Source organism: Balaenoptera physalus (genome assembly GCF_965194825.1).
Source record: "Balaenoptera physalus genome assembly, chromosome: X".
Lineage (NCBI taxonomy): Eukaryota > Metazoa > Chordata > Mammalia > Artiodactyla > Balaenopteridae > Balaenoptera > Balaenoptera physalus.
Window position 1 is genome coordinate 105,646,790 of NC_138903.1, and position 25,243 is coordinate 105,672,032.

The window sequence follows — 25,243 nt, forward strand, 5'->3', positions numbered from 1 at the left end:
AGTTCTGGCTTGTTCCCTGCCCTGATGCTAAGGGATAAATATAGATCTCAACCACTACAGAAATTTGGCCAGGATTCCAAGGGGTGTGTGTGTGAGGGGTAGTGCTGATGGGGTCATGCTGACATGTACGCTAGAAAAAGGCTTCTTATGTCCAAGATCCTCTTTGGGCAGGGAGGGGCAAAGCAGGAGCCTGGCCTCTAAAATCAGAACGCATAATCCACCTTTAAGGGGCTGGTGGATTGACACAAATAAGGAATATCGTAGGTGGCTTGGTGCGTGTGTGTGGGGAGGTGGGGAGAGCAAAGGGAATCTTTCCTGACACCCTAGATCCTTTTGCATGAGATCAGCCTTATGAAAAAAGAAAGTTATTCTTGGCCAACTCCCCTCACCCCCAACTCCCACCCACGCCCCACCCCCTGCACACACTGATATCCAACTCTCAGTTGAGAAGAACACAACTTAAGATTTCCATTGGGCCCATAGTAGCTCAGGCGCTAGAGAAGAGCAGGGAGTGGGAAGAGACACGAAGTTCGGGGGGGGGGTGAGTCGCTCATCCTCGTGACCCAGAATATCTCCCCCTCCCTGTAACGATGAGCTTGCTTTTCCATAAGGGCTTTCCTTTGATTCAGGGAAGGGGCCAACCAATGAGAGCGGGGCATGTTAGATTATTTTGGGGAAGGGCTCATGCCAGGAGGGTTCACTTTTACTAGGCGCCAAGTATCCCCAGCAACCAGTGTCTCCTGTACCAGCAGAAGCTCCAGAGCTCTCAGCCACTTGCCTGCCTCTGCCGCGTCTTTGCCCACTGAACAGCCATGAGAAGGCAGCTCCGGTCCAGAAGGGCTCCGGCCTTTCCTTACGGTTATCGCTACAGACTTGTGAGTCCCAGGGAGCAGAATATTTTGCTGTCCCTTCTTAGTGGGGTGGGTTGGGGGTTGTATAGGTCGTGGCTTAGGGCTGCTTCTCCTTAAGATGGGCAGGAACAGTGAAGTTTAAGGAAGCCCATTGTTTCAAGCTCGAGCAGTGACTCCCAGTACCCCACTGCACCCTAAATTGCTGGATTGAAAGAGGAAGCCCCTCTTCCTTGCAACAAACATAAGGGAAGGGGAAGATGCCAGAGAATAAGGGGGCTTCTAAAATTTTTTCGTGGGAGTCTAGAATTTAAACAGACCTTTTGGAGTCTGGGCATGGATGTTTCATTCCGATAGCAAGAAATTTAGCCAAGAAAGAAGGGAAGGGGAAGAGGAAATGAAAGGCGCTGCCTACCCAGCTGTCTCAGTCGCTTTGGGTGGTAGCTTCTTAGGAACCCAGCTGCTCTTTTCTAAAGCAGAAATTCCAAACGATGGCTAAAAGCATGGAATCCTAGATAGAAGTTGGGAGCAGTCCTAGACATCATCTCTCCAGAACCCCTCATTATGTAAAGGAGGCTGCTGGGGCTCAGAGCACAGGAGTGACTTGCAAGTTACTGGAAGAGCCAAAGTGAGAATGTAAGTTTCCTGACTTCTAATGTTGTGCTCTTTCCATCATATTTGCAGCATGCCACTCCCTAGCCCACTGCCTCCCTGCCTGCCACCCCGCCCTGCCCAACACTCACGCACCCCACCTTCAATGTCACCATTTATCTCCAGGGTGCATTAGAAATTTTTTTGAACCCAAAGTTTCTTTGCGTTTACTTTGCTAGAAATCATGAATATATGCTGCATGCAGTAGTTTTTTTTGCGGGGAGGTATATTCTGAAATCTCCCCCAGAGAGGGTTGTGATCTGGGCCCCAGGAAGAAACAAAGCTTAATCCATTTTTCTTGGGGAATGTCCACTTATATAACCAGGGAGCTAAGTGGAGACTGTCAACAGCCAGCAGAGGAAGACACGAATTCTTCCAACCCCGTATCAACCTGCGGAGGGCTTCTCGTAACTTTCCAGCCACAGTTTGTAGAATCTCTCTTTTGACATCCCCAAAGTCCCTTCCAGGTCTCAGAGCAGTCACAGTCTGTAGGGCATACATAACTATTCCTTACTTGGCATCTTCTTGCTATAATGCTGCTAAAGCGTTGTGTATAATTTCAATTATCTGTCAACTGGTTTGGATTTTAAATGCATCAGGGGATCTTGCTCTTTATAGGGGCTACTTGATCAAAGTTAAAAAGAAATTATTTGATGCAGTGAATAATCGGGTGCTAATGTCTCTTTGACAATTAACCAACTGTTCGAATGTTTACAGGGTGTTAATGCAGGGCACGAATTTATCTTTCGGGTCATACTGTTTGTTTATATATTTGTTTATATGTTTATATATTTAGAGTGCTCAAAATGGAGCCACCTTCTGCCCTTCAGACTCTTTCCTTTTAGGGCAACACGATGGCCCCAGCACACTCACACACACTATCACATGAGGGCAGTGCCACTTTAGGAAACTGACAAAAACAGACCCTCTCATTACCAAAGGATTCCCTACTGGATTCCGTTAAATAGTTAGTTGCACAAAAGTGCCTCTCTTGTACAACGTGAGGTTCTCCTATACCTGGAAGCAGGGGAGAGGGGAAAAGGTATTTGCGGTTCCTGAAGCTCAGGCAGTGTGAGAGCCGTGGGGAAATTAGCTCTGAGAAGGTTAATTCTTCCTGGGAGGGTAAAGCTTTAATGACAAGCCATCTTTAATGAGATTATCGTGAGAGCTCATATCTACAAATAAGATCAGGCTGAGGCCAAAGCCAGCTGCCTCCTCGGTGGAGGGCAGGCAAAGAGGCAACAAGGAGAGAAAAGGAAGTTTTCCAGAAAATATAAAGGGAATATAAATGTCTCCACGTTGAAATGTTACATTTCAAATTCTCTGAGATTCTCAATTGCATTAGATTCTCTGGGGGCCATGATGACGACCCACTACAGTCCAAATGAGTGCTGAGGCTAGAGCAGCAAGCTCTGTGAGAGCATTCCCCCAGAGCTCTGGTTCAGGAGTTTTCAGTCGGGCAGTCATCACTGACGTTTGTTCAGTACCCGCTGGTTACCTAGCTGCGGGCTCCACACTGTGGAGAGCCATCAAGGAGTTAGAAAATATGGACCCTGCCCCCGGGTGCTCAGAATGTCATTCTGGAGGTCAAATGGGTACATATGTTCACGCACAAGGGAAAGAGATTTAAGAACATTTATTAATCCATTCAGGTTTATTTTCCTAAGCCTTACTCTGTGAGTCCTTGTCAGTTAGAAATCTCTGATTATAAGCACCTCCAGTGTCTTGGGAACACAGACTCTACCACATCGTCGTGCTCCATAAACCACCTCTGCTAAAGCGCCTCTAGGCACTTGTGCTCAGCGTGAGAAGCATCATCGTCCAGGGTACCAGGAAGCGCGGTTCTGAGACTGTCAGCTCTATCATGACCTTGCTGAGTGATTTCGGCTAGATCCTGTCCCCTCTCTGGGCCTCACATGGAGAAGTGAATCTTCAAGGTCCCTGTCAGCGCTGATATGGCGCATGACATAAAGCTGTACATTTGAACAAACTAGAGAGCAATTCAAGAGTGCTTATAATCAAGAGCTAGATAGCGCCGGGCAGACTGAATGCTGAGAGTATAGCCTTGTCACGCTGTATCACTTTTACTGATTCTGAACAATCCAGTTTTCTGACCCTCCCCCCAGGCCATGGCAGCCCTTTTAGCTGAGTGTCCTCTAAATGGCCTTTGAGGAATCAGGCAGGGAGGGGGCAGCACAGAGCCCCTGGCCTCTATCATTTGACACATCCAACCCCAACAGGTGCACAGGCCCCGCCACTCTTCAGATTTGGACAGCGGAGAGAAGGGACGGTGGCCTCAGACCCACAAAGAGCAAAGATCCAACCCTCCAGCCCGTGGCTGGGAGGCATTGGAAATACCATTTGGTGAAGTCTGGGTTTTTCTTTTTTGTTGTTGTTGTTTTTTGTTTGTTTGTTTGTTTAATTTTCTTAGAACCACTCGGAGAAGATTACAGTTTCAGATCTCAAGTAATGGCTGCAATCAGTCAATCAACAAATATGTGCTGAGCATTTACTACGTGCCCAGATTTCTGCCTAGGGTATGGGGTTGGTGGGGGGAAGATGAAGGAAGTATCAGTTGCCGTGCCAGCCCTCAGGTGGTCTGTCCAACCTGCTTAAGGCAGGAGGAGGTTCCACTGTGGGCAACAGTCAGAGAAGCAGCAAGTAACGCCCCCATCTCTTGTTTCTGTTGGGAAGGCAGTCTAAGTTTTGAGGAGGGGTACAGCAGCTGGCCTCTCCTCCTGATGTCTGTCCCAGGCTATTTTTAGACACAACTTAGGATGGTGAGGTTGAGCAGCTGAAAGTGTACAGGGTGTTAGGACAAAGCTGGCTTAGACTGAGAATTTGCCATCACGGACACAAGTGTCTAAAACTACTCCATCCTCCAGTGTTGAGCTCAGCTCTGCCCTGACAGGCCAGACAAAGTTAAGCGGGAAGCCAAGGCCCCAGGACAGAGTAATGACATGAGCAGTCCTAGGGGAAGAGCCCAAATGCCTGAAGCCGAGAATAAAACTTGCACCTCTATGGAAAGAATATTGGGTCAAAATGGGTCATAGAAAGGATATTTCCTGCAAAAGAACAGAGAGAAAGAAATCTGCCTCTTGTAACAACAGGTATGTGTATGGGTAAGTGGACATCTGAAGCATCTCCAAATATTGAGTCGTTTTCCATTTATTTTGGCTGGTGGGATGTGCCATTGGAAATTTTCTTCTCCAAAAAGGGGATTGTGTTTTGTCACTGTTTCAGGATGATCAGGATGAAGTGAACCAGAACTACTTAGCAGATGAAGAGGAAGAAGCAGAAGAAGAGGCTCGGGTGATGGTGGTACCTGATTTGGAGGAGGAGGAGGAGGAGGAAGAAGAGGAGGAGAAAGAAGAAGAGGAAAAGGAGGAGGAAGAGAGTCAGACTCAGGAAACAGGCAGTGCCTGGTGGCAGAAATGGCAGATCGTGAACGAATACCTGTGGGATCCGGAGAAAAGGATGTCTCTGGCCCGAACAGGTCAGAGTTGGAGTAAGTCCCAGTTGTCCCAATGCCCCAGTCGGGTGTCCTTTGCTTTTGGCTTGGTGTCCAGGACTCCTTTACCATACGTTGGATGGGCTTGTCTGCAAAGTTCTCTAGCACTTCATGTAACAGGATCACTGCCTAGGGAAATAATGGGCAGATCTCATCAGAACAAACTCCCAAGTGGGTGAACGAACTTGATTGTATAGCTGAAATACACTGGGCTCAATAGCATTTGCAGTGCAGAGAGACAGTAAGAATGAGTTGAAAAAGTGCAGATTTCTTTGAAGCCCCAGCCCTGTCACTTTCTATCTGTAACTTTGGGCTCATCGTTTATCTTCTCTGAGCCTCAGTTTCCTCACCTGCTAAATGAAGGAAACAGTATCTGCCTTACCTCTCTCACAGGATCAGCCTGAGGCTCCAATAAGATGTTAAAATTGTACAGTACAAAGTACTATGCAGAAGACTATTCCTAGGATACGAGACCCAAGTCCCTGCTAACCTGACCAAGGGTTTGTACAGCCTCGTCATTTCACCTCGTAATATCAGTGAAGGAGAGCCAAGGCTGCCCCTGGCCCCAGCTTGCAGGTGCTTTGTGATCGATCCCATGGTGTATAGAGAGAAATGGGTTAAAGGGATCATTTCTAGCAATTTAAGGCTGAGTCCCCATATTGCTTGATCAATGGCAGAATTGCGGTCCCCAGCATTTCCTCTTTGTACCACATGCTGCCACCACCTTTACTTCACAGCTTCCCCAGCACTCCTCTCCCAGGGTCCTACTCACCTCTTGAACTATTAATGTTGATCCTTCTCAGGAGATTTAGCTTGTGGTAGAATTCACACTCGCCATAGTCTCTGAACATCCCAGGAAAAGAGCAGCTGCTGGTTTGAATTCAGTTAACCCACAGAAGAAAAAAAATAGATAACTCTATGGATAAAATAAGAGTCTCCCAGTGCCAAGGGTCTAGGTTGCTAAAGTCGATGGTCATGCCTTCTAAAGGCCCCTTTGGCTGAGAATTCTCTCCTTTGTAGTTTATGTTTCTAATTCAGCTCAGTCAGGGTGAAACAGCCAGCCCTGCTGCCTGGAATTAGCAAAAGCAGGTGTGGGGCTCTGAACAACACCCACCTCCCTTCACCCCTCTTCAGTTCCCAGCCCCACCCCTGCCCATCCCTCGAACTCTCAACTGGAACAAATGTACCATTCAAGGAACATTCCGACGTTCTGGAAGCTGCAGACAAATGCTGGACACTCACTGGGGCTCCAAAAGGGGGCACAGCTGTTTCTCCCTTGCCTAAAGAGGACTGGAAAAACAGGCCTTGTGAAATGCAAGTGTGATTCTGGGAGAGGGAGCCCTACGTTAACCCTTAAACAGCCAGCCATTGGAACTTAACCAGATGAGCTGATCCCAACTGCGCCTGCGGAGAACAATCCATAGGCCAACAAGTGGGGATGAGGGAGGAAGGTTCAAGTGCCCAGGGAAGATATGGCAGTGGGGACACTGCACTGTAGGCCATATCCAGGCCTTGGGGTAGCGGGTCTAAGGAAAGCCCGGGCTACCCCTGGGCAAAGGGCAAATAGTGATGTTAATGCCTAGGCTGCCACATGCCTTGCTGCCCTCCTGCTTGAGAAGTAGGTGCCACTTAAGCACTTACTAACACTGTCCCAGCCTGGACATCAAAATGACCAACATATTCACCCAGCCTATTATTATATTCTGGGCTTTTCCTCTGATAGCTGGGCAACTTCTATTCTTAGGAGCTTTATGTTATTTTATTGGGTACTGACAAGAACTGTATGAGGTAGTAATATTATTATCCCCATTTTACAGATGCAGAAACTGAGGCTTAGAGAGGGTAAGTAACTTATCTAAAGTCACACAGTTAATAAAGTGGCAGTACTGGGATTCAAACCCAGGTTGGATGAACACTGGAGTTCATTCTCTTGCCAGAACATCATGCTGTCTTCATGAACTCTAGCAATGAGCAAGGCCCTGATGGATAGGGCCTCAGGACCTGATGGGGTGTTTCAGTGGAAGGACTGAAGAGTTGGGATTGTGGGTACCTAGTCTGTTCAAGATATAATGGTCTATCCAAGCTTGGGTGGGGCATTCAGGAGAAAACTCTGGATTACCTAGAGGAGCAGCCCAAGTAAAACTTGGACATTTGGAGCAGAAAGGGTTGGAGGGATCAATGGGTTCAGGTGGGTACGGTGCTTGGTTTTGCCGGGGGCAGGGTGTGGTGTAGCTGAGACAGTTAGCCTATCACAGACTCCAGGGCACAGACTCCTGGGCAAAGCTGAGGGGACTCCTTGCTAGTGCCGTTCTCCCATCTACAGCTTCCTGGCCACACATCCTGGGCAAGAAGGAAGATATCTCCAGGGGAATGTACCTGTATTCTATTGCTTTCCTCTCATCCATGAAACTGAGCCTTCTGGTCCCCCAGGATGGCTCCAGCTGTTGATCGGTTCCCAGGATGGGGATGGGGGTAGAGGGATGGAGGAGGAGTCACAGGGCACATCCCATCAGGACAGCAGGCGGGCAGCAGCCAAGTATCACAGGCACACGAGGTGCTGCTGTTTCTTCTCCAGGGACTCCAACTGAATCAATGTGTTCATATTCCAGCTCTGCTTTAGTTCATCTTATAAAACATAAAGGTTCACTTCTAGTTAGATTACTAAGAATTTTTTTCTCCTTTTCCCTACTCCTTTTTTTCTTTTTTTTTTTGGTTCATTTTATTTGGTTCATGGTTCAACTTAAAAATTAATATTTGGATTTGGTTTGGGGTACAGCAAAGTTTTGTGGTTTGTTCCGGTTTCTGGTTCATGATTCAGTTCAAATCTGTAGCTCCGACATCATGTCACTGCTGTGAGCGGAGATAGATATTATTTTCTGAGAGAGCCCCAAAGAGGACTTGAAAGAGCTTCTCAGCAGCAATCTCATGCTCATTCACTCATTCTGTGCTGCCTAATCCTGGGGCAAACCTAGTGCTAATCCAGCCCACAGAGGAAGAATTCACACAACTGTGCTTCTGGTCCTATGGCAATAATAATATTAATAATAACAATGATGAAGACTGCCACTTACAGAGCACTTAGTATATGCCAGGCTCTCTGCTATGCTATTTATATGCATTATTCAATGTTAAGAAGTAAGTACTATTATTATCCTCATTTTACAGATGAGGAAATTGAGGCCCAGAGAGGTAAATAGCATGTCTAAGATTAAACAGTTAGGAAGTGGTAGAGTCAGGACAGGATGTAAGGAAAGGCTGAATTTCAAATATTGTTAGGGATATTGATCAGAATATGAGGTAAGTGCTGAATTTATCCCCATTTTACCTGCGAGGAATCGGGGGTGCCAGGAGGTTCTATAACTTATAGCTCACAGGTTGAGCTCACAGGTAGCAGGTGTCAGTAATTAAGTACAGTTTGCTCCTCTTCCCTTCCCCATCCTGTGTTAGTGTTCTTTTTGGAAAGCAGAGTCACTTAGAGTTTTGCCAAAGATGAAGAAGATTTGAAATACGTAAAGTGAAACCTCACTTTGCCTTCATTAGAGGCACATCCAGTGGAAACGAATCAAAGGTTTGAATTATAGGCTATGTGAAAAGAAATGCTGTTTTCATCACTTGCAAATACATATAATCACTGGAACCAAGCTGCTAGGACTCTTTAGGGCACCTACTTTAATGAATAGCGAAGAATGATTTGTACTTAGGACATCAACCATTGCCCAGAGGACTCCCAAGCAATTTGCCCTCTGCAGTACTTTAAACTCCACTCCCCTGTAATCTTGTTCACGGTCATCATTTGCTCAGCAAGCCCTTCCATCGGAGATGCTGTAAAGGTAAACTGCAATCAGACCTCTGACGCAATTCTCATCAATTTCAAATTGGTGAAATCTGAATAAGCAAGGACATACTGAATCTGGGGAATTTTAAAAAAGCCATGTCACGTGTTTGGGTTGGTTCTGGTTCATGAGTTCAAATGCAGAGGCAGGGCTTGTTGGCCAGCACTGACCACCCTCATCTGTGATTGTTCTGCAGGCCTGATCTTAGTCATTTACTTCTTCTTCTATGCTTCCCTGGCCGCTGTGATCACCCTCTGCGTGTACACGCTATTTCTGACCATCAGTCCTTACATGCCGACCTTCACTGAGAGGGTGAAGCCTCCTGGTGAGTGCCCAAATACCCTGTGCTGTCAGAACTTGCTGGACAGAAATCTGCTTGCACAGCATGTTCAGCTTCAATTAACTTTGGCTCTTCCCGGTAATGACTTAGGGATTCAATTATTAAGAGTAAAAGTAAAATGGTACTTGGCAAATTATGGTCCTTTTCATTTTGATTGCCTGGGGGGAAATGGTTTCATGGGAATCGATACAAAAAAATTATCCCAAGAATGGGTTAATATATCCAAGACCTGTTTTCATTGCCAGGAGTTATGATCAGACCCTTCGCCCATAGCCTTAACTTCAACTTCAACGTTTCTGAACCTGACACTTGGCAGCATTATGTGATTAGTCTAAATGGCTTTCTCCAGGGTAAGTTCCTCTGAATGGTGAGAATCTCTTTGGAAAGGTGATGGGTGGGAACTCAAAATTCAAAATTCACTTGGCTCAGAAATCCCAGTCTTACTAGCACCGCCCATTCTGGTTTTTCCTTACCATGCATCCCCCTCAGCACTTGCAGATACAATCAAAACTGCTGTGGTTTGTGATTGTATGTTGCCTTGAAAGCATATAAGCCAGTAAGATGATAAGTTCATTGGGGTAGAGAACTTGTTTTCTCTTCCTGAACACCCTATAGCACCTAGTTATGTCCCGGGCACATCCAGATGGCTCAATAATGATCAATTATAAAAGATAATTCGAGGGGGAGGTAGTGGTGAGAAAAGAAGAGTGTTCTCCAGAACAGGAAGATTCTTGCCTCCTATGTTTTCTCAAGGTAAGAGAATTCATTTCTTGGAGATGATCCATCTTAAAGGAGGAGAACAAGGGTCTTCATTTAAATAGCAGTCCAAAAGGGAGTTAGAGGAAGAATCTCTGGGTGGCACTCACTCCAACATTTTGACAGCAAGTGTTTTCTATAGCGTCATCAGATACATTTTCAGGGGCGAATGAATGGCTTTCTGAGAAGCCCTTACACAGGGCGAAAACTGAGGTAGCAGCTTGGTTAAGGTTAAACACAGAGCACACAGTCTCTGTATTTATCCAGCTATCAAAGAGTAGCCCCCATGGGTTTACTGCACCTATTATTTGTGGAAAAAAGCCAGGTTTGCTTTTCCTGGCCTGGCTGAAGTGGGGTGATGGGGGTGGCCAACAGAATGTGCACTGAATTAAGAGGATTCTCTTATGTGATAGGAAGTGTTATTTAAATGTGTAAATGTTGTCACTGAACTTTAACCCTGCATAGCAGAGTCTATCGTCCCCATTGGGGGAACTGAGGCTCAGAAGGAGAAGAAATGTGATCAAAGTCTCCCAGTAGCAGTAGTGTTTAAATTTAAACCCTTGTTGGTGTTCTCGACACCCTTGCTACTCAAAGTGTGACCCAGGGACCAGCAGCATCAGCATCACTTGGGAGTTGGTTGGAAAGGCAGAATCTCAGGCTCCACCCAGACCTGCTGAATGGGGATCCGCAGGTGATCTGTATGTCCATTAAAGCTCGAGAAGTTCTGCTTTTCATAATTCTTTGCTGCTGCCATATGACCAGGAGTTAGAAACTCAGCTTTGTATTGGTAATGCTCAGTGTCATCTTGATTAAGTCTGAGGTTCAGATTCCTCACCTGTAAAATTAGAGGGGCTGGGTTCTTTTTGAATCCATGAAGTTCCACTTTCGGCTCCCAAAAATGTTTTGGGCATCATAGCCAGCACAATATCTTCTTTTCTTTCAAAATGTTTGTGAGCTATTGCAAATGTACTGCCAGAATCTCTGCTGAGGAAATTCCTCTGAGAAGGTAGTAGATTCAGAAATATCAATGCTGACCTGATGACACAGGTGGGGAACATTAGGAAAAGCGTTGGGTGTTTTAGTTCCTAAGTGTAGATAATATGCCCTGTTAAAAAGGAACACATCTCTGAAATAGACATCCCAGAGTATCAATTTCATTCCCATGAGGACAGGGATTTTGCAATAAGGGTCATGTCCATGTCACAGTATTTTTAATGGAACTACCTCAAGAGAAACAAGGAGCACATGATTAGAGCTTCTATTTAGAAAGTTGTTATTTGAACATAGTTTACTCTAAAAAAGAGAGAGAGAGAGAGAGAGATTAAAACAAAACCTTGAATTGAATGTAGCTTTGTCAAAGGAAAAATAAAGGCTTAGCCATAATTAGAATAGATTTAAAATTCCCAGTTGCTTCTAATATCAAACTCAAGTCACAATCTGTTTAGATGAGGATCCAGCAATACGTTTGGAGTTTTAACGCTGGTGGATCGTAGGTGCACAATCTCCTCTAAAAAACTGAGCTACTTGGAACATGAATGCATGGGGGCTGGATCTAACAGGACTAACTGGATTCCATCATTTAGAACCAAACTGGAAATAATGCAGTAATTTCTAAAGTCCAGTTCTCTGGCATCTAGTAGCCCAGAGTCAGCTCACAGATAGCCCTTTTCAGCTCTCTCCCTGATATATGTACCTTGGACACATGTTAAATTCCATCCAGTGTAAAGGGACACTAACTCTGAGTGCCTCAGGTCTCAGTAGACAAGACCTCACCCCCTCACCCTCTCAGTGGAGACCCCTATGGTTGTCATTGTGTTCTGTCTTTCAACCTAAGCTTCTATTTTGCAGTGCTAGCTTCCCTCTGTAAAGAATGAGGAGCTGGTTATCTCCTCCTCTTCGTCCTCCCCCTTCCTCTGTCCCACAGCACACACTTTTCACTGTCTTGCATCCAGTGCCTCTCATTGACCTCAAAGAGAGATGTTTCCTCGGCCGAACTTAAAGAGATTTAACCCAGGGGCTTTGCCTCCTTATATATGCCATGCCTTGATATGATTCAATCCTTCTTCCAAAATCCATCTACTACGTTGCCTATTCCTCTCCCAGAGGTAGAAAAGGCAGCCCTCCAAGTTTACAATTTACCGTATCGGAAAGGAAATAATGAAAAATAGAGAAAAGTTATAAAGCGATCAACATACAATCCAGAGACAGATATCGAAGAAGTTCAAGGGAATGAAAAGCAAGGGGACAGGCAATCAAAGTGGGCTGAGGGGACCAGCCCAGAAGGCTTCTTGGAGGGATGTTGCTGATGAAGGGCCTTGGGCACCTGATGCCAGGTCACAGGCCCTAGGACAAACTGAGTGGGCTTTCAGAGGAACACAAGCAAGCTGGAGAAAGGAAACTAGGGAAGAGAACTACTGAAAACATGGCCTTCCTCTGTAGTACCTATCTAACATGACCCTTTGCCACCCACACTTTAGGTTATAATGACAGTCTTCAAGAGGAAATGAATGTAGATTGCCCCCCGGGCCAATACTTCATCCAAGATGGTGATGAGGATGAGGACAAGAAGGCCTGCCAATTTAAGCGCTCCTTCCTGAAGAACTGCTCTGGCCTGGAGGACCCTACTTTTGGCTACTCTACTGGACAGCCCTGCATCCTTCTAAAGATGAACCGGGTATATTGGCCCTTGTCACTCTGGCTATGATAAGCGGATGAGTTGGGTAGGAGGGCTCTGGCCACTCCATTTCTCTTGGGCTCTGTCTTCATACACTGTAAGTTTGGCCATTTTTACCAAGAGCATCACTAATACAAACAACCAGACAAACCTACCAAGCAATAATTCCTTTTCTCCCTGAACACGTTCTATTTTGATTCTTCTCCAGCACCCCTAAACCTTTGATGCTTTGTCAGGAATGAGATCTTGAGCTGTTTGGAACAGGGGACTGACATGGGGGTGGCATGGGGGACAATTCTTTTATCACAAGAAATGCATTTTCCTTCTCTCCTGCCATGCCTCAGGTGTGGCAGAGCCTTACCAGGCACACTCCTCTTGACCCAGTACGTTCTTTACATTTTCAGGGTAATCCTGCTGCAGTTACCATTGTATGAATATCAGGCACAAATAAAATAAGAAGTAAGCTGAGCTGAGCAGCTCTGAAGATACTTTGCATTTTCTGCTTTCTGTAACATTTCTGAGAGGGCAAAATAGATCAAGTTTATGCCTAAAGAAAGGACAACTCAAGGGGGATTTAGAAAAGCTGTATTTTTACTGTCAAATCTGTTTTGGTTTTTGTTTTTTAAAAAACCGTTGGTTTTCTTTTGCTAGATTGTTGGCTTTCGTCCTGAGCCTGGAGACCCTGTGAAGGTTTCCTGCAAAGTTCAGGTAAAGTGCCTTTTTGAGTAAGTACTGTTAGCACATCTGTTTCATGCAAAAGGGTGGGTCATCCCTTCCAAGGGCTTTACCATGGATGGTTGCCTAAGGGTTAGGGAAAGGGTTAATCTTTTCATAACTACACCTCCATTTATACCTTCGGGGCTCCCTGTTTCCAGAAAGCATTCCATTCATGTGTATTCGTGTGTGTAGTGTTTGTGTGTGTGTGTGTGCTGATTTATACCTGTGAAAGCCAAAGACTGAACCTCAGCTAAGGGCCACAGCAGGAAACAACAATGTGCCAAGTCATTAACGGGAATTCTGTTTACACTTTTGCTTTTAGCTCTAATTACTTGTTTCTTTGAACTAAACAAGCAGCTTTCATTAGAGTCATTAGTCCCTGCTTTTAAAACTGATTTCCCAAAAGAAAAGCAAGGGAATGATATCACAAAAGTTAGGTAGTGTTTGTGGAAAGACAGGCTCTGATCTGTTTCTTAACTTGGGTGGAGGTCTTCAGGGGTCAATTTTCTTCTTCTTCTTTAAATCGTGTGTGTGTGTGTGTGTGTGTGTGTGTGTGTGTGTAGCCTCCATACTCTTTGACATATTTTACAATATAACATATATAGCAATATAAAAATAAATAAATAAATAAATAAATAAAACTGATTTCACTTTTTGCAGCAATGACCAGTGGCACTGGGTGTTGCAATAACAAATGACTACAAGGGAAGTATAAACAGAACTCCATTAATATGCTAATTAACTGTCCTTCAAGGGACCATTAACTCCTATCTCATCTGTGCCAATTAGCTCCTTTGTAGGAAAAAGCCTACAAAGATCTTGGGTTTGCTGGGGTTTGTTTCTTAAAGCTGGCAGTAGCTCCCTCCTGTTTGGTAACATCTACTACACCCCCAGTCCTGGACAGTTGTCTTGCAAATGTGTGAAGGTGGGTAACCCCATTCTCAGTACCAGAAATGCTGCTCAAAACTCCAGTCTTGATTGTGGCAGATCAGAAAGCAGCAAAAGGCAGCATTTATTCAGTCAGTAGTTCACATTCAGCAAGGATTTATGGATCACTTATTAAGTACCAGGTACTTTGCTAGGTGTTGGGGGGTGCCAAGATAAATAAGATTCTGTCTCTGAAATCAGGGCCATCAAGTAATACAGGTGCTATGAAAGGTGCAGTGGGGACATTAAAGAGGGAAAGGTTAGTTCCACATGAGAGGTGGTGACACTGAAGTTGAGCTTTGAAAGGTCAGGCAGTGCTTGCTAGGTGAACAAGGTAGGAAGGACATTCATTCTGGTCACATATACGTGAGCATGTATAAACATACACACGTGTGAGGTGTGACTGCAAACCGGTGGAATTGATTCCACACACCATTCACAAAAAAATGAATTTCATTACTTTTTACAAGAATATATAAATAAACCATAAAGACGAACTCAGTCTTAAACCAGCATATTAATTAATTGGATTGAGTCCTGCTTATAGTTCCCTAGTGGAAGCCATGCATTTTTCAGCTTACATCGAACCTTGCTGAGAACTGTCCTTTAAAAAAAAAAAAAGAAACACTGAGTCATTATACATTGTATAATAATCAACACTGGTCAAATCCACACCCACTTGTGGAAATCAAGCATGATGAGGTAATTATTAGAATAAATTAAGGAGAGCTCAGTTTATACTAAGAGCCATTATACTATATCGATACAAGTAATCACATGACCCGAGTGAATGATTTGCTAGTAGTGATGCACTATTTGTCCCCTAGTAACTTCTAGACCTCTGCTATTTAGGGCAAGCATAACGCATGGGCAGAATGGGCAGTCCCCTACCTGACATGATATGATGAGGGTAGACTTGTTTATTTAATCATTTCCCCCCTTGCTTATCCTCCTGACCCCACCTCCTGTAACTAAGCACCTCAGAGAATGTGGTCAGAGACATGCACTTAGGTGAGCCAACTACAGGCTGTGTCCCTATGCATCAGGTCCCTGTGCAGTGGGTCTGACCTCAACCAGAAATGAGCGCACCGTGTGCACGTTGTTGTGGAGTGGGATTCGCTAGGCATGTTCCAACTTACACCTGCCTCAGCTCCAAAGTCCAAGACTGGGTACCAGGACCAGTGTGATTCTTTGGAGAGGGGCTGGCATGGTAGGCCCTCTTGCCAGAGCAACGCTGGGTACTGCAAGCCCTTTGGAGCCCTTCTGCCTGGGTCCCCTAGGAGCCAGCATAGAGCCAGACTGAGAACCTTCAGCCTCCGTGGTCTGGGCCTTCTATTCAGTGTTCTTTGCACTGAAAAGCCAAAGCACAGTCTCTCCCTGAAAACACTCCTCTAGGGATAAGTCTGGGCTGAGCTATGCCCCATTCTGCTTTCATGGTCTTCCTGAGACAGTTGTGGGTCACACAGTGATTTCACCTGGGACACAGGCCCCTTTAGCTCAGGCTCCATCTCACTGAGTGACCCGGCACCTGACATGTACTTGCTTTTACTTACAGAGAGGTGATGAAAACGACATCCGATCCATCAATTACTACCCAGAGTCGGCTTCTTTTGACCTCCGTTACTACCCTTACTATGGCAAACTGACTCACGTAAGTCTGTATTCTCTTCAGTCTTTGCTGTCAGAAAGGGCTCAGAGACAAAGGAAGGGCTGGCTGGGATCTATGAGAATTAGGGAGCAGCAGGTAGTAGCAAAGGGGTGAATAGCTGCTGGCCCAGACTAGGAGTTCCCTCTACCAATTCCTATCCCAACCGCTCCTTTCCAAATCTGAAGGAATCTCAGACATGGTCTGGCCTAACTCCTTCAGTTTACAGATGGAGAAATTAGGGTTCAGCGAGAGGAAGTGACTTGCCCAAGGTCACATAGCTAATTAGTGGCAGAGCCAGGAGCAGACAAATCACTTGCCATTGCACTAAATTATGCCCAAATAATCACTTTCCTGTTTCTCCCACTTAGAGCCTTGGGGCAGTGAAAACTTCATCTCCAGCATGGAGACTTGATAAGTAGTAGTTCTGGTTTGATTCATGGTCTGATATCCAGAAAATCATATCACGCTGAGCTAGAATTGGTTTTCCCCAGAGGACAATCAGACAACTGACACTGACTTATGAGAGAAATGTGTCATTTCTCCACTGTCCCAGGGCAGAGAGAGCATGTCAGTTGCTTTAGCCATTTGTGACATGGCATCATGGGATTTACTCAGTTCCTTTTGTGGAGGTTGTTCCATCCTCCTGCACTGATTATCCGATCACTTCCATCCTATTGCCCTCCCCTACATCCCCTCCCCTCCTCACACTTAGAATTCATTGTTCTTCCACCTACAGGTTAACTACACCTCCCCGCTGGTGGCAATGCACTTTACAGATGTCGTGAAGAACCAAGCGGTGCCTGTGCAGTGCCAACTGAAGGGCAAAGGCATCATAAATGATGTCATCAATGATCGTTTTGTGGGTAGGGTAATCTTTACTCTGAACATAGAAACCTAAGAACTTCAGGGGGCCACTCCCACCAGTTCTGTTTCTGTTTTATTTCATGTTACCCTGGTAGCACCTGAATTCTTTTTCTTCAGTTGGGACACAGCCAAGTGGACACCTGAGACAGTAGATCATCTTTCCTTGCCTTTGACATATGTTCGAAATGGCACTGTGGGAGCTATTTGATTTTTAAAGGTAGTCTCTCCTGATGACAAATAGCTTATATTAATTTCATTTTCTCCCACTTAAAACTAAAACCCATTCTTGCTGCTAGAAGTCTCATTGTAGTGTAACATAGTATCTGATAAAATTCACAATAGCCATGAAGGAGAATTTCCATAATGATTATAAATTCATCATGTTTTCTAAAAATTTGTTGTTTTTAGAGGTGAGATTCCTCCCAACCAGGCTGATAACTAACCATTTTTGTTAACCTGCCTGGCAAGGTCCTTCCCTGAGAATCACCAACCAGACCAATCCAGAATACACCTAGGGGCACCATACCTAGGGAACTCTATATCCAGGGGTGCTTGTGAAACTGGCTGCCTCACATGGGCAACTAAATACTGATTCACAGACTAGGTTATCTTCAACTGGGACAGAAGTCAGTGATAACTGGATATTGTCCTGCAATAGACCAGAACATAGACCTTCCCTATCACTTTTTTTGGGAGGTGAGGCCCACTGCAACTGGGGAGAACGCCTACCATGTGGATGTGACTGGTATTAGATTCCTTGCTTTATGGTGTAATCATCCAAAGGCAAATGTTCCTGCAGAAAGGTTTGTCTCAGCTTCAGACACAGGAAGAAAACAAGGAAGATCTCCACCAACTAATTCTTCTTGAGCTCTTTGTTTGACAGTAGTGTGATGTTCTTTGAGACCATCAGGGATAGGTGTGTTGACCGTCCCTGCCCACACCTCGCTACAGCGCTGGGGATTGAAATCAGGGTCTCCCAACTGATACGTGGTAAGACAGAAAGCTCCTGCCAGGCCACCCTAAATTCAAGGCCCATTAGCCAGCTTTTCATTTGCTTAAAAAATGATATGAGGCAGATGTTTCTCCAGGTTGTGGATCAGCCAGGCTGCTTTGTCTTATCTTTGGCCATGTGACCATTCCACTGCTCCTTAACGCCTCCACCAGGAGGAGGGCTGGGACAAGGAGAAAAAGAAAGCATCAGAGAAGAGCATAGTGTCTCAGGGTCCAAAGCAGGGTTAAATGCCACCTAGAAGTATCCAGAGTCTGAATCTCCTCTACAATGTTTACCTTCTCCCAAAACAGGGAACTGACAGTCTGGTATTGAAGACAAACAAGTAAAGAAGTAACTACAATATAGTGTGACAAGAGTTATAATACTAGTATGTGGAAATGCTATGGGAACATGAGGAAAAGTAAGCTGAGAAAGTAGCAGAGGAAATTTCACATGCAAAGTCACAATCACAGAAGACCATGGTGTGTTTGGGTAACTGTGAGCAGTTCATGTAGCTGGAGCGTACAGGGCTCAGAGCAATGGCAGGGAGCAGCAGTGGATTGGGCTAGAAATGTATACAGGTACTGAAAGAAGACTTTGAGTTTTATTGAGTAGGTGAAAAGGAGTCATTAAAGCATTTTATGCAGGGAAGCTCTGTGATCATATTTACTTTTTAGAAAGAGCACTTTGGCAGCCACAATGTGAAGGGTGGATTGGAGAGGGGCGAGACTGGGGAATGGGCAACGAGGGAGAAGAAGGAGTCAAGAATGACGCCAAGGTTTTGAGCTTGGCTACAACCAGTGGGATAGTGATATTGTTGATTAAGACTGGAAATACACGAAGTGAAGCAGGATTGGAGAGGAAGATGTTGAGATCACTTTTGGACATTTTAGGCTTTTGATTTCTATTGGTCAGACATTGATGTGGAGATGTAAATATAAGTGGGGTTGGGAAGAAGGAAATCTGAGAACAAAAGCAGCATTCGCTTAAATGAACTCTCTTAATAAAGTCTAAGCTATTTAATCATGGGAATTTGAGCCACTTATGTAAAGACACCACAGCAATCTAGTCTCTCAGGTAGTGCTTCTCTCTTGGCTTATGGCAGAAAGGACTGCTGCTGCTCTTTGGAATCTCCTTCCCAGACACCTTTCCAACTTTAATGACAGAGTAAAGGGGGGTTGACTGCTATTAACAAGTGATTAAAAGACATGCGACAGCAGATTTGTGGAAGATACAAAAAACAATGAAACTGTCTCCTCCCAACGCCTTTCCTTACCAATTCCATTTTCAAAGCTAACCTTTAAAAAGAAACAAACTTGAAGATAACAACTTTAAAGCCACCTAAAAATTACCTCAAATAACCAAACTCTCGAGATTTAGTAGTAAAAGGTAATAGAACATTAGATCTGGAAAGGATATTAGAGTGTTTAGTGAAAACAACCTGCATTGCATCTGACTCCAGGTCCAGTGCTCTTTCTACTCTGAGCTGCTGCTTACCAGGAAGTACCATCTTTTTAAAAATCAATGAATGATACCCCAAACATTTAAAAACATATGTCAAATTTGAGTTAGAATAGTTAACATTTCACAGGAATTCAACTGGTGCTATATATTATACATAATACATTATCCTGTTAAATACGTTGACTATTAAACAGACAAGGAATTATGAATCTTTTGTCATACAGTATTTCTCATTCAGTGGAATCCATCGTGTCCACAGTTTCAAAGCAGTAATGAATAGTACTAGGGCAGTTGGGGATGTCAGCTGGGACATTTAAAAATAGCTTTATTATACAGAACTGGATATTATAATATATTCACTAAAATTGGATTCTAACAATTCAATAAACTTCTAATGGATTAATTTAAATAGTCCCCCAAACTGTGCTGTACCAGGATTTGATTTGTATACCATCTGTTGCAGTGCACTTGGTTTTACTTGATTGTCAATGAGAAATACTACTTCCAAATGCCTTCATGATTTTGTCCATGCTAGACTTAGGATTTTTTACTTCTTATCCCTCTGAAATTATTATCCTGAAGTTACCTTTCTTAGGCATCTGTTTGCTGGGAATCTTCATATAGAAGACATTAATATTGTCTTGGGGAGTTGTTGACAGCAATAAATTAAAATAAAAAAGGAGTGTATGATTTCCTCTTTCTAAACTGTAGGAATACTGGGCAGACATGTGGGTGGAAAACTCGACAACTGACAGCCTATTAGTTTAAGACATTTTTTCTTCTTCTCCCTCCCACCTTTTTTTTTTTTTCTGACTCTTGGGATTTGGCCACAGGAGGATGAAACTAAAAGTTGTTCCATTTCTGAGCATTTTTCCTTTTGCAGTCTTCAAGCTCCAGTTTCTCGGAAGACTACTTTGTCAAAGTAAACCTCCTTTCTTCATCAAGGTTGAGTTCCAGTATAAACTGTTCTCTTTGTGTAGGAGAAGAACACTATGAGAAACTTTGAGGTGGGGAGAAGGAAGCAAAATTCAAAGAGAAGCTGCAAGTGCTTGATGAAAGTCTAGCTAAGTGACTTCAGGGCACATTTGACCCCAAACTGTCTCCCAGAGCAAATCTCTGGTTGTAACTGCAACTAAAGACAGAAATATTTCCACTCCCTTGTTTGACTCAGAGGCTAGGCTGCAGTAGGAATCCCTTTCTTTGGAAGCTGCCCTGGGCTAAGCTCTACTAGGTTGATATAGTTTGACTTGGGGCGAGGTCTGTGATCCCAATGTATTTCCCCCATCTAGGTTCTTTGTTAGAGTCATTTTTCCTTACTGACTTCAAACATGATAAAGCAATTTAACCAAATCATACTGAAGTGTGATTTACACTGTGATTTTATCCAGGCAGAAAATAGAGTTTTGGGGGTTCGTGTGTGTGTTGAGGTGTGTATGGGGGCCTAGGATGGATGGAGGCAAAGGGCAAGGAAAATGGAGTTGAGAGGCTGAATAGCCCTGCCTACTTCACAAAGTTCTGCAGTTGCAGGCTAGGAGGGAAGAAAAGCTGATAGAGGGATCCAAAAGGTTTAAGAAGGATGTGATAGGCTCTCAATCTGACAGCACAGTATCCAGGATATACTTCTTTGCAGGCTCCTGTACGGCCATAGCTTCAGTTAGGGTTCCAACAAGAAACAGCACACTTGACAAAATGGAATAATTGGAAGAGGATTTATTTACAAAGAGATTACTTATAAATGTGTAGATGTATGGAACCACAAAGAATAGCATAATAACCCAGGCTAGTATAAGCTAAACTCTAGCCTTCCCCAGACCCTAAGGGACAACGGTAGGAAGTGGTTCCCAGAACCCGGAAGGACTGAGTTGTGCCCAGTTGACTGCTTTGAGAGGAGTGGCAACCTTGTTGGAGGACTAAGTTAGCTCTAGGTGACCTTGTACGTGGGGAAATAGGAGAATAAATACTTTGACTTAATTTTCCTCCCTCCCTATGATCTCCTGCTGGTAATTCCCATTGCCCAAACTCAACCAAAAGTCAGAGGGCAAGGAAGCCCACCGATGTGGTCCATACAGGTCAGCCTCCCAAGGAAGAAAGCAGGGTGGAAAAGGGTAGAAAGTGCATTTGGAGGGGCGAACACGAAATACCTAGCACAGCCACCAAGATTCTGAGATTCTGAGGACAGACTCCTCAGAGCCTGATACAGCGCTGGAACCATCTACTGAACCGACTCCAGTGACTGGGGCAATTTTATCTTCATGCATACTCTGCTCCATGGCTATGGGGTCAGAGGTAGTAGGCTTTCCCATTACAGAAACTCTTTTCTCTATTCTTTAATATTCATTCCCTTTTCAAATTTCCTCCTTCATACTTTCCTAATCTGGTATATCATTTAGAACTCTTTTGCTTGTAAGTGACAAAATAAACAAATGAATTTTTTAAAATCTCAAATTGACTTAAGGATAAAAAGGAATTTACTGAATCACATAACTGAAAAGTCCAGGAACTCTAAGATGTCATTAGGAACCAGTCTCTCTCCATCTCTCTATTCTGCTTTCCATCACATTGGCTTCATTCTCAGGCTCCACAAATCAAGATATGCATGATGGCTGCCAGCATTGCCAGGCCGACATCCTTAAAGGCTAATTCCCCTTTGAAAAGATAGCTTCTCTTCCCTGATAGTTCAAATAAAAATTCTGAGTCTCTCATTTGCTTGAATTGGACTCTGTGTCCATCCCTGAACCAACCTCTGTGGCCACAGGGGGAAACTTCTCTAGTTGGCCAGGCTTGAGTCACATGCCCAGCCCTGGATCTTGGGGTGATATCAATACCACTCATCCTGCCTGGAATGAAAGTCAGGGAGAGGTGATCCTCCTGAGGAAAACTGAAGTGTTGTTACCAAAGAAGGGTGTACGGATGGGAAGTGGAAGATAGAATAGATGTCCACTATATTTTGTCAGTGTCCTGTCAAATCCTACACCTACTTATGGTTGTATCTGAACTTTTAGACTAAAATCTTTTCAAAACTTTAACATTAAGATCTCCAAAGAACAGTCCTTTCACTCTACTCTGGCATTTTGTAAACACCTTTTGCTTGGAAGAAAAGGAAGGTGGAAAGAGAGAGAAAGAAACCATCTTGATTTATTTTACTTTGTCTTTACCAAAGAGAATTCCAAAATTTAAATCTGCATTCAGAGTCTGGCTTCCATAAAACATTTTCTTCCCAGAATAGAAAGATATAACCTTCATAAAACAGTTAACTTGAATCATAAAAGTATTTGACTTCCATCAGAACAAACATGTTCACAAATTAGATGCAGGAGGAGGGTCACATCCTTTCCCTCCTCTCCAGTCCTCTGGCTGATGATATCATCTTGTATATAGAAAATCCTAACCTCCTAGAGAAATGGAAATAAAAACAAAAATAAACAAATGGGACCTAATGAAACTTAAAAGCTTTTGCACAGCAAAGGAAGCCATAAACAAGACGAAAAGACAACCCTCAGAATGGGAGAAAATATTTGCAAATGAAGCAACTGACAAAGGATTAATCTCCAAAATTTACAAGCAGCTCATGCAGCTCAATATCAAAAGAACAAACAACCCAATCCAAAAATGGGCAGAAGACCTAAGTAGACATTTCTCCAAAGAAGATATACAGATTGCCAACAAACACATGAAAGAATGCTCAACATCATTAATCATTAGAGAAATGCAAGTCAAAAGTACAATGAGATATCATCTCACACCGGTCAGAATGGCCATCATCAAAAAATCTACAAACAATAATTGCTGGAGAGGGTGTAGAGAAAAGGGAACCCTCTTGCACTGTTGGTGGGAATGTAAATTGATACAGCCACTATGGAGAACTCTATGGAGGTTCCTTAAAAAACTAAAAATAGAACTACCATACGACCCAGCAATCCCACTACTGGGCATATACCCTGAGAAAACCATAATTCAAAAAGAGTCATGTACCACAATGTTCATTGCAGCTCTATTTACAATAGCCAGGACATGGAAGCAACCTAAGTGTCCATCAACAGATGAATGGATAAAGAAGATGTGGCACATATATACAATGGAATATTACTCAGCCATAAAAAGAAATGAAATTGAGTTATTTGTAGTGAGGTGGATGGACCTAGAGTCTGTCATACAGAGTGAAGTAAGTCAGAAAGAGAAAAACAAATACCATATGCTAACACATATATATGGAATCTAAAAAAAAAAAAAAGGTTCTGACAAACCTAGGGGCAGGACAGGAATAAAGACGCAGACATAGAGAATGGACTTGAGGATACGGGGAGGGGGAAGGGTAAGCTGGGAGGAAGTGAGAGAGTAGCACTGACATATATACACTACCAAATGTAAAATAGATAGCTAGTGGGAAGCTGCTGCATTGCACAGGGAGATCAGCTCGGTGCTGTGTGATCACCTAGAGGGGTGGGATAGGGAGGGTGGGAGGGAGATGCAAGAGGGAGGGGATATGGGGATATATGTATAAGTATAGCTGATTCACTTTGTTATACAGCAGAAACTAACACAACATTGTAAAGCAATTATACTCCAATAAAGATGTTTTTTTAAAAAAAGACTATTACAGCTAAAGAACAAGTTCACTAAGGTCTCAAGATAAAACATCAGTATAAAAAAATCAGTTGTGGGGCTTCCCTGGTGGTGCAGTGGTTAAGAATCTGCCTGCCAATGCAGGGGACACGGGTTCGATCCCTGGTCCGGGAAAATCCCACATGCCGCAGAGCAACTAAGCCCATGTGCCACAACTACTGAGCCTGCGCTTTAGAGCCCGTGAGCCACAACTACTGAGCCCTCGTGCCACAACTACTGAAGCCCACATGCCTAGAGCCCGTGCTCTGCAACAAGACAAGCCACTGCAATGAGAAGCCCGTGCACCACAACGAAGAGTAGCCCCCGCTAGCCGCAACTAGAGAATGCCTGTGTACAGCAACAAAGACACAATGCAGCCAAAAATAAATGAATAAATTTATTAAAAAAAATAATAAAATTTTTTAAAATTTAAAAATATAAAATCAGTTGTCTTTCTCTACACTAGCAGTGAACAATTCAAAAATGAAATTAACAAAATAATTCCATTTACAATAGAATAAAAGAAGAACAAAATAATTAGAAAAAGATTAACAAAAGAAGTGTAAGACTTGTACACTGAAAACTACATAATACTGTTGAAATAAATTAAAGAACTAAATAAATGGAAAAACACTGGTGTTCATGAATTAGAAGATTAATAGTGCTAAAATGGTCATACACCCCAAATTGATCTACATATTCAATACAAACCTTTCAAAATTCCAACTTCCTTTTTTCTTCAGAAATTAACAAGGTGATCCTAAAATTCATACGGAAATGTAAGGAACCCAGAAAAACCAAAGTAATCTTGAAAAAGAAAAATCTGGAAGACTCATACATCCCAATTTCAAAACTTACTACAAAGCTAGAGTAATTAAAATAGTGTGGTATTGTCATAAGGATAGGCATATAGATCACTGGGCTAGAATTGAGAGTCCAGAAATAAACCCACACATCTATGGCCAATCGATTTTTCAAAATGGTGCTACATCCATTCAATAGTCAAAGAATAGTCTCTTCAACAAATGGTGCTGGGACAATATACATGCAAAAGAATGAATTTGGATCTTTACCTCACACCATATACAGAAATTGGCCCTAAATGGATCAAAGATATAAATGTAAGAGCTAAAACTATAAAACTCTTAGAAGAAAACCTAGACTTAAATCTTTGTGACCTTGGATGAAACAATGGTTTCTTAAATATAATGCCAAAAGCACAAGTGACAAAAGAAAAATAGATAAATTTGACTTCATCAAAATTAAAAACTTTCGTGCTTCAAAGGACACTATCAAGAAAGTGAAAATACAACCCACAGAATAGGAGAAAATATTTGTAAATTATATATCTGATAAGGTAGGGGTCCCCAACCTCCAGGCTGTGGACCAGTACCAGTCCTTGGCCTGTTAGGAACCG

At 43.5% G+C, this 25,243-nt stretch overlaps 1 protein-coding gene across 6 annotated transcripts; it reads left to right on the top strand.

Moving 5' to 3' along the window:
* The first annotated feature begins 570 nt into the window (after positions 1–570).
* On the top strand, positions 571–18,783 carry ATP1B4 (ATPase Na+/K+ transporting family member beta 4). Of its 6 annotated transcripts, none has more exons than XM_082446736.1 (9): positions 573–875; positions 1,325–1,484; positions 4,743–5,007; positions 9,040–9,168; positions 9,429–9,533; positions 12,417–12,613; positions 13,265–13,321; positions 15,813–15,908; positions 16,642–18,783. In XM_082446736.1, the coding sequence occupies exons 3-9, from the start codon at positions 4,815–4,817 to the stop codon at positions 16,801–16,803; spliced, it is 939 nt and encodes a 312-aa protein (XP_082302862.1). In that variant the 5' UTR covers positions 573–875; positions 1,325–1,484; positions 4,743–4,814; the 3' UTR covers positions 16,804–18,783. The 6 variants fall into 6 exon arrangements, with proteins under 6 accessions (XP_082302860.1, XP_082302862.1, XP_082302861.1 ...); XM_082446735.1 differs by having other exon boundaries at positions 1,328–1,484; XM_082446737.1 differs by lacking the exon at positions 1,325–1,484 and adding an exon at positions 3,931–4,609 and having other exon boundaries at positions 854–875.
* Positions 18,784–25,243: the final 6,460 nt, after the last annotated feature.

Bases quoted from the DNA above. Each gene is read 5' to 3' on its own strand.
- ATP1B4 (XM_082446732.1), top strand. From the start codon at position 813: ATGAGAAGGCAGCTCCGGTCCAGAAGGGCTCCGGCCTTTCCTTACGGT. The intron at 876-4,742 runs GTGAGTCCCAGG...TCACTGTTTCAG, and splicing joins ACGGTTATCGCTACAGACTT to GATGATCAGGATGAAGTGAA. The intron at 13,322-15,812 runs GTAAAGTGCCTT...TTTTACTTACAG, and splicing joins AGGTTTCCTGCAAAGTTCAG to AGAGGTGATGAAAACGACAT.